At 45.5% G+C, this 8750-nt stretch overlaps 1 protein-coding gene across 1 annotated transcript; it reads right to left on the bottom strand.

The window, feature by feature from the left end:
- Positions 1-7514: 7514 nt before the first annotated feature.
- On the bottom strand, positions 7515-8411 carry TAS2R1 (taste 2 receptor member 1). The gene has a single exon (XM_026506604.2). The coding sequence runs from the start codon at positions 8409-8411 to the stop codon at positions 7515-7517; it is 897 nt and encodes a 298-aa protein (XP_026362389.1).
- Positions 8412-8750: the final 339 nt, after the last annotated feature.

Raw genomic sequence — 8750 nt, forward strand, 5'->3', positions numbered from 1 at the left:
TGGCCTTGGCCTTGGGAGGACTTAGCCCCACGGGTCTGAGGCTCCTTCCCCACGAGGTCCCCGCTGGCTTGTCTGCATTGCTCCGCTTTTTTTTTTTTTTTTTTTTTTTTTGGCTCTCTTTAGATATGATTTAAAACCCCAAAGAGAGCACGCTGGAGACTTACTTCACAAGAGGCCCATTCATTCTCTTCCTGGAAAAATGGGGCGACAGGGAGCTATTCATACTGGGGACCCCGCTGGGAGCTCTTGGGAGGCCTAGCACTCAGCCTGCACCTGATAAGCACCCCTCAGACCACAGCTGGGCAATCTGGGGGTTCAGCATGACGAAGCCGCTGTGATTTGCAGGGGTGGAGCCCTGGAGTGTAACAAGACCCAGAGCATGGAAAGAATCAGAGTGGCTTGTTTTCAGGCGAAGTTGCCCAGCTGAGCTAGCTGAAGTAAACTCGGGTCACACACCTATCTGGGAGGGACGGCTGTCCCCCAAAGATGTGCCCACAGCATGCTCCCTGAGGGCCTTCGCCTCCACAGAGCCTGGTCCCATCCAGGGAGACATTTTTATTTTTAACATTCTGGAAGCAGACCACTCGTAATCAGTTTGTTCCCTCTGAATTAGCTACAATGATTGAGCCGGTCTTCAAAATTCTTGACTATAGGCAATCAAGCACAACTTCGATGCCCCGAGGGGTTAGAATTTCTATTCCCTGACGATTTTCCCCGAGCACCCAGTCAGTACCCATTAAAGAAAGAGAGAAAGGAAGGAGGAAAGAAAGGGTAAAATCTACTGTTTAGGTTTACTTGTGTTTGATCTTTGAGATGAATATCAACTAACCTCTTTCTTAAATTTATTTAAAATCAATTAATGACCATATAGAGCATGATTAGTTTCAGAGGTAGAGTTTAGTGTTTCATCAGGTGCATATCACACCCAGTGCTCATCACATCGCATGCCCTCCTTTATGCCCATCCCCCAATTACCCCATCCCCCCACCCCCCCCTCCTCTGGCAACCCTCAGTTTGTTTCCTAGAGTTAAGAGTCTCTCATGCTTTGTCTCCCTCTCTGATTTCCTTTTATTTCATTTCTCCTTCCCTTCCCCATGTTCCTCTGTTTTGTTTCTTAAATTCCACAAACTAACCTCTTTTTAAGGAAGATGTCAAAGGACTTGGGTTCTCCAGACTCTACTCCAGCAACCACGGCACATTCTTAGGTCCGGTGGCCTGTGACATGCCTTGTGGGTTCTGAAGGGGAGAGGGGCCTGTGTTTGAACGGGTATGATCTATTTAGATTCTAAAGGTCTCTAGGTTCATAATGTTTATCTGTGAGCCTGAGTGCAAGCTGATTCTAACAGGGAAGGCTGACTGAGGATTTACTAGCGAGTGACTTCCCCGCGGAGACGGGCACCTGCGTTTGCCCGACAACGGCACCAGGACATAGCTGTATTAGCACACCCAGTCTCTGCCTCTTTCCTTTAAAAAAAAAAAAAATATTTTATTCATTTGAGAGAGAGAGCGCGAGAGCAGGAGATGGGAGGGAGGGGCAGAGGGAGAGCAGACTCCCCGCTGAGCGGGGAGCCTGATGCGGGACTTGATCCCAGGACCCTAGAATCATGACCTGAGCTGAAGGCAGCTGTTTAACTGGCTGAGCCACCCAAGCGCCCCTGCCTCTTTCCTTTTATGATAGATTTTTTGTGTGTGGTAATACACATAACAGTTTCCATTTAACCATTTTAAGTGTACAATTCAGTGATACTAAGTACCGTCACAATGTTGTATAACCATCACTGTTATCTGTTTCCAGCACTTTATAATCATCCCAAGCAGAAATTCTGTCCCCGGGAACCCCCCAGCCCCTGGTATGCCCGTTCTACTTTCTGTCTCTATATATTCGCCTTCTCTAGGTGCCTCGTATGATCGGACTCATACGGTATTGTTCCTTTTGTGTCTGTCATTTTCACTTTCGGTATTTTCAGGGTTCACCCCTGATGTAGCATGTATCAGGACTCTATTCCTTTATATGTCTGAATCACAGGCCATTGTACGGACATACATTTCATATACCTGTTCATCTATTGCTTGACACTTGGGTGATTTCCACTCTTTAGCTGTTGTGAATAACGCCTCTCTGAATGTTGGTATACAGATGTCCGCTCAAGTCTCTGTGTTCAATCTCTTGGGCATACACCCTGGAGTGGAAGTGCTGGGTCATGTGACAATTCTATGTTTCTCTTTTTGAGGAAACACCAAGCTGCTTTGCTCAGCAGAGTTACCATGACCCAGCCGCTGGGTAGAATCGTTCTTATTCCCAGATAGTTGCTGCCTTCTCCAAAGGGATATCCTGTCTCTCCCCTCTTCCTATGGGGTTGGGCCACTTGGCCATGGGAGTGGATATGGCAGAACTTTAGAACTACGCTGTGGCTCCCCAGGCTTTGTTCCTCGCCCTCTGCCTCAAGAACAGCATGTCCCTTCCTCCCCAGGGAGCTCTGCACAGGCTGTTCCCTTTGCCTGGAATTAGCTCCCCTCCAAGCCCTCTGACTGATTGTTGGATCGATGATTAGCGTAAAACATATGAAACTGCCATCTCTGCAGGTCAAAAATGGTCACATGTCAGCAGGTGTATACCGTTTAACAACCGAAAACACTAGCGGTAACAAGGCATTGACTCCACTAGCTCGTTGACGCCTCTCATAAAGCTTGGAATTACTCACACCCCCACTTCAAAGATGGGGAAACAGGATGTGCAGGTTTTTTAAGCCACCCAGCTCATTGGCAGTGGATCTGGATTCCACATCGAGCTTCAGTGCTGACCCTCTGTTGTTCAACACGCTCCTTCCCAGGGTGCTCTCCTCCTCTCCCAGAGTGCTGTTGGATATTCCTCGTGTGAGTCTGGACCTCAGGCCCCATGGCTTGGGAGTTCCATCGTTAGAGTTCACAGTCAGGTACCTGGAACTTTGTTAAGTGTGTGGTATCCATTCTTTTTATCCCTGTTTCACAGATCAAGGAAGACAGGATCAGCTCATGACTATGCTTCTGCATTGCACAGAAGTCACTTAAATGACCAAAATAGCAGGTGCGGTTTTAGGGAGAACAGGGAAAGCCAGGTTATCGGCCTTGAAATGCAGTGGTTTGGCTTGTGTATGGACGAATTACCTCTCTTTATATGGTATTATACAAATCCACTGAGGTTTCCGAATCTAAATATTATGCTCACGATTTCTTCTCTCCTTCCATAGGGCCTGTGTTCCGGATCTATCATCAACCAGTGCCATTAAGAACATCATGCCCCCATGATCAAAGGCACAAGTCCTTATTTCAAGAATTCCAAGCATTCAAGCAGACAAGCAGCAGTGAATGTGCTGGAGAATATTTATCGTGAAACTGAGCTTCCTGGCAGGGCAATATCTGGTCCATGTTCTCTGGAAGCCAATTGCCTAGGTTTTAAGTGGAGTAAAATATTAATTTACAATCACAAGTACAACATCTGCTTTCTAAATGACGGGGTTTACGGCCAGAGGGCAGTCCATATATTTAGTAATGTAATATCTTATCCCACTGTTAGCCACTTATTTATTTTCCAAATCCTTTTCCACCTGCCTATTTTCAAAAGAATCTGGTTTCCCCAGTGGTTCTGGAATTTAGGTGTCCAGAGCATGCCTACCAAGTGCTGAGCCCAGTTTAGCTACAGGACCTCAGATAGTCCCCAATTCAAATTCTACCCAGTTATATATCAGCAGGAATTTACATGCATTATTTATACAAAACTCTGAGAAGAGAGTTTAGTTATAAGAAGCTGAAGATTTCACTTAGGAACATGCATCCCAGCCTCAAAAACAGAGTCACAATGTATTTCTTTTCTCAAGAATGTTGAGGTTTATGCAAAATGAATTCTCATAGTTTCAAAATGGACATTTTCAGACATTTAAGTGGATATTTTATGTAATATTATGTTATGTTGATGATCTTGGGGAGAACTGTTCAAAATAGAAACTAATAAAATGCCAAAAAAAGGAAACCCACACTTCATTGATTTCAATTTTAAATTACAGGATAAAATCGCCAACTCCTGACCCCCAGCCAAAATGATGAAGCAGATCCAGATGTCATAGATAGGAAGCCAAATATTCACATCACATCTTAAAAACAAACAGTATTTAATCTTGTGAAGGTATGGAGTGATTGCTCAGGTACTTTAGTGTATCAGGGAAAGAGAGAGAGATGCTGGCTTGACATAGAAAGACGGTGAAGCAAGTGTCCACCAGCCATCTGAATTCATGTGGACCCTCCCCCAAAGCTTAATATTTTCAGCTCACTGGGACAGATTTCCCCAGTACCTACCCTTTCCCCTGGCATTAAGATTTCAGAAGACAGTCTGCAATTATTGGGTGGCAAAATAATAATTTTTAAAATAAGAATATACCACTGATACTAAGTTTGTGTTAACACCATCTCTACTCTGATTCCCGAACTCCTACCCTAGCAAGACGCTTTTTCAAACATGTGGGGGCTCCCTGCCCCTGTCGTTTGGAACTTTCTCCAGCATGGCTGCCATCTGTTTGTAACATCTGTTAGCCCGTTGATTGCCAAAGTCGAATTGGATGATCTGCCTGGTTTCTTTCTCTCTTGGATATTTTTGACTACCTGTCCCTCTTGTTACCCAAAGAGATGTAGGTCTCTGTGGACAAAAGTATGGCAACCATATTTCCCAAGCCTAGGATTAGAATATTCATAGTCTGACGAATATGACTATACTTCAGCATATGACATGGCTTAAGATCTTTCTGGAAGGGGTAGTCATCATCCTGAAGACTGGTAGACATTAAATGCTAATGTGCTCCCAGCACTTCCAGGTCCAGATTATTCTATCTTCAAGCAGTTATTATATTTGAGTGAGTGACTGAGGATTTAAAAGACATTTGTAATTTGTGAGACTTTTAAAACTGTTGTGTTTATTTTTTGAATATTCAAATTGTTATAGCATTTATACTTTATTTTTTAAATATTGTATTTATTTATTTGTCAGAGAGAGAGACATAGAGAGACAGAGCACAAACAGGGGGAGCAGCAGGCAGAGGGAGAAGCAGGCTCCCTGCTGAGCAAGGAGCCCAATGTGGGACTCAATCCCAGGACCCTGGGCTCATGACCTGAGCTGAAGACAGACACTTAACCGACTGAGCCACCCAGGCATCCCAGCATTTATACTTTAAAAAATGTATTAATAGAAGCAACTAAATTTAGCCTTTACAGTCGGCCACCATGTTGAGTCACTGGAAGCCACAGAGAATCCCTGTGGCGTGGGGGTGGAAGGAGTCAATGTCAGAAAGGGCAGTGGGACACGAAGTAGCAAGTCTTGCGTTCTGGCTTGGGGCTTACTGAACCCCTACCTGAAATGGAATGGGGTACTGTGCTGGCTCCCTTCTCCATAAGAGCCTGCCCGGTAGCCTGTCCTCCTTTGTCCTTGACTGAACAGGGACACCAGACCTCCTGCAATGGAAGACCGCAGGGATGAAGAGTGCGCCGTGCTGTGTTCTGTAGTTAGCAGCTCTCTGGCCCGACCCACGGGCATCTGACCCCCAGCCAAGGCTCCCAGAGGCCACAGAAGCCAGTCCATCCCTCCAGATGCAGGGCTAGCGTAGTGGAAGAATCTACATCACTACAGAGGCTAACTGCATGCTTCCCCAGGCCAGATGGGCAGGACAAAGCCACATGTCCGGGCTAAGGAGTCCTGACAAGGGCCGCTAGAGAGAGACCAAAGGCTGAGTCCGTTCTGCTTCTCCAATGGAGCAGTTAGCGTCCTACACAATATCCATCAATGTGATAGCTGGGCAAAATTTCTGGAAGAAGTATTTCGAGGAAAGTAGACTGTGAAAATGTTTCTAGAATAGTTTTCTTTGGCCTGCCTTCTCTTTTTTTAGAACTCCTTGGTAACTTTTGTGTATACAAACAGTCGAGCCTTAATCTTCATCTCATTAACTAGCATTTTTAAAGCAGAAGTTGCAAGAAATAGAATCAGAATTTGGTATCTGAGGGAAAAAATTCACACCAGAGTTGTAGATTTACGAGTTTCTTCCCAAATGTTTGAAATCGCTCCCACTCTCTCTCTATGCACCTGCTGGTGTCCACACCTTGATTCAAAGAGCCGGCATCTGAACTTGAGAAAATGGAAGTCACTCTTCACTGTCCCTTCTCAAAGGGGGAGCCGCAGTCACCTGCAGGGCATGACCGCTGTTCCCTGAGCCGGCGGCCTGTGTGCGCAATTCGCTATAAACCCTCCCGCCTACTGGGATGAAGGAACATGAAATAGCAGGAAGATGGAGGCTGTTCATTTGCTCCTTGGGGAATGAAGGATGGGATGCATGGAAAGAGGAAGTGTTCAGTTCCCACCCCCAAGAACATAAATGCTTTCCTGCACCTTCTGAAGCAAAGACCTCTGTTAGTTTGGTGCAACCAAGCCTGCGTGTCTTGGGCTAGTAAACCACCCTGGAATCTACATCCCCGATGACTGGCAAACCCAACCCTAAACAGGCTTCCCATCATCACACGTGAACCGCAAGCTGTAGCCAAACTGAGGGACATTTTTCACTTCACTGGAAGCAAAAGGGTTCTGAAGCTGTTTTAGAAATACATATATATCTTAGCATCTAAAATCATCACTCAAGTAGAAGAGGCATCTGTGACTTGAAGCAGATGGAGACACCCCCAGCCCACCCACCTACCGATGTGGCTTCGTTGGGAAGACGGGCAATGTGGTAGGAGTTCTCATTTGTTACCATCGGTTGAAAAGGTCCCAAAGCCCAGCACACAAATGCAAAATGAAACATCTTTGCAAGCTATTTTCTGGTCCGTGTGCCCAATTAGGGGAAATGGAAAATCCAGCCCTGGATTCCTCTTCCTCTTCCAGCTGCCTTTTTTTTTTTTTTTAGCAGTTGATGGGACATGTCAACATGGCATCTAGCCTCTCAGCTGTGTGGAGTCGGGGAGCAAGCTTACACGGACAGAGACAGCCAGCCTGTCCTCGGCTTCCTTTCAGATCTGATGAGGAAGAATTATTCCATTGTCCGTGACCCTAACAAAGAGAGCAAAAATAATCTGCAAGTAGACAAGAAAGGAGCAGTCAGTCCTTTCGGGCTAGAGCATCTAGAGGAGGTGTCGGACACCCAAGGACCCCATGGGATTCATGCATCCTTCAGATATCATGAGTTCAAACATCCTTTTCTTTATCTTTAAACTTTTTATTTGGAGATTGTTGATTCACATGCATCTGTGAGAAATAATACAGAAAGATCCCTGTACCACTTACCCGGTCTTTCCCAGTGAGGAAACACCTTGCAAGACGATGGTATAATATCACCACCAGGATATTGACATTGATGGAATCCGCCCATGTGCGTGGTCCTTTGAAAATCAATTGAATCCTTTGAAAAAGGAGAAGTCCATAAAAATGCCTCAGGTAGGACAAACGGCCTTTAGATGATGTTTTGTGTGTTTATGCGCCGACGGCTTTGTTGGACCCAAGTTCTCTCTCACTGGCAGCAATTTCCGTGGAGGACGAGCTTCTTTGCAGTTTGTTTCAGTTTAGGATTTCCTAAAATTAAGATCGTAGAGTGTCCAGAGGGATAGGACCCAAACACCAAGATGCAGAACAGAAACATGAGGCTCCTGGGTTTAAAAATCTGAGAAGAGAGCAAAGCAGCTGTCATGTAGTGGGAGACACAGAGGACCAGGAAGGACAGAACGGACAGAAGCGATCTCATGTGGACACCTGTGCTAGGGACGCTGGTGCCCATCGCTGTGTTTCTCATCTGCCACGCGTGTCTCCCCAGGGAAAATATCAAGAGCAGGGCTGAAGCGAGGAAGATAAGTAACGGCAAAAATAACCTCATAAAAAAGGCAACCTGTATAGCAGATGTTTCTTTGATTTGAGTTGTTGCATTTGGGTAGAAAAAGCCCAACAGGACTTGTTGGGAGAGAAGCCATGTACGTTCGCTGTAGAAAACAAAAGGGACGGATGTGTATAGCAGGGACCCGAGGATCAGCCAGGGCACCAACTTCGATATCCTCATCTTCAACCAGAGGAAGAGTGGGTGAGCTATGGGGGCAATCTTGGCGCAGTAGAAAACGCCGAGCCACGAGGCAAACCAAAGTCCCAATTCATTTACAAACATGAAAATTAAAAAATTCTCAACAAGTAGAGGGACTTCAATCAAGGAGACAATTGCCCAATTAATGTAGAAGACGGACAACTGCAGACAAATCCTGGACATCGCGAGGCAGGAAAGAAGGAGAGCCAATGGAATCATCTTTCTCTGCTTGATCAACTCAGCGCCATTCACAAGCACAATGATGCCGTTTGCTAAAACCCCGATGAAAAATTGTATCACTGAAAACAGAAAATGGATAATAAGGTAAAACTCTAGCATTTTGAGAAGAAAAAAAAATCAGTTACTTTAAAAATTGATGTCTTCATAGATTTGGGGACAGTTTGGATTATTTGCACTTTCTCTTCTTCTTCAGCTAGACTAGAAGCCCTTTGGGGAACGTGACTCTGAGGGTAAAGGCAGCGAGGCAGGAAGGTGGGGTACATTTGTTAATATCACTGTTTTCCAACTGGGTTCCAAGGCAGTCAAATAAGAAAGAGATACCCCGGCAACGATTTGCTTTCTGGTGACAGCTTTTGCATTTTCCAGGTCTGCTTAGCTTCCAGCGTCATCGCAAGCAAATGGTGGAACCAGACAACTTCAGGGCTGGGAGAAGGGCTC

Source organism: Ursus arctos, unplaced genomic scaffold (genome assembly GCF_023065955.2).
Source record: "Ursus arctos isolate Adak ecotype North America unplaced genomic scaffold, UrsArc2.0 scaffold_15, whole genome shotgun sequence".
Lineage (NCBI taxonomy): Eukaryota > Metazoa > Chordata > Mammalia > Carnivora > Ursidae > Ursus > Ursus arctos.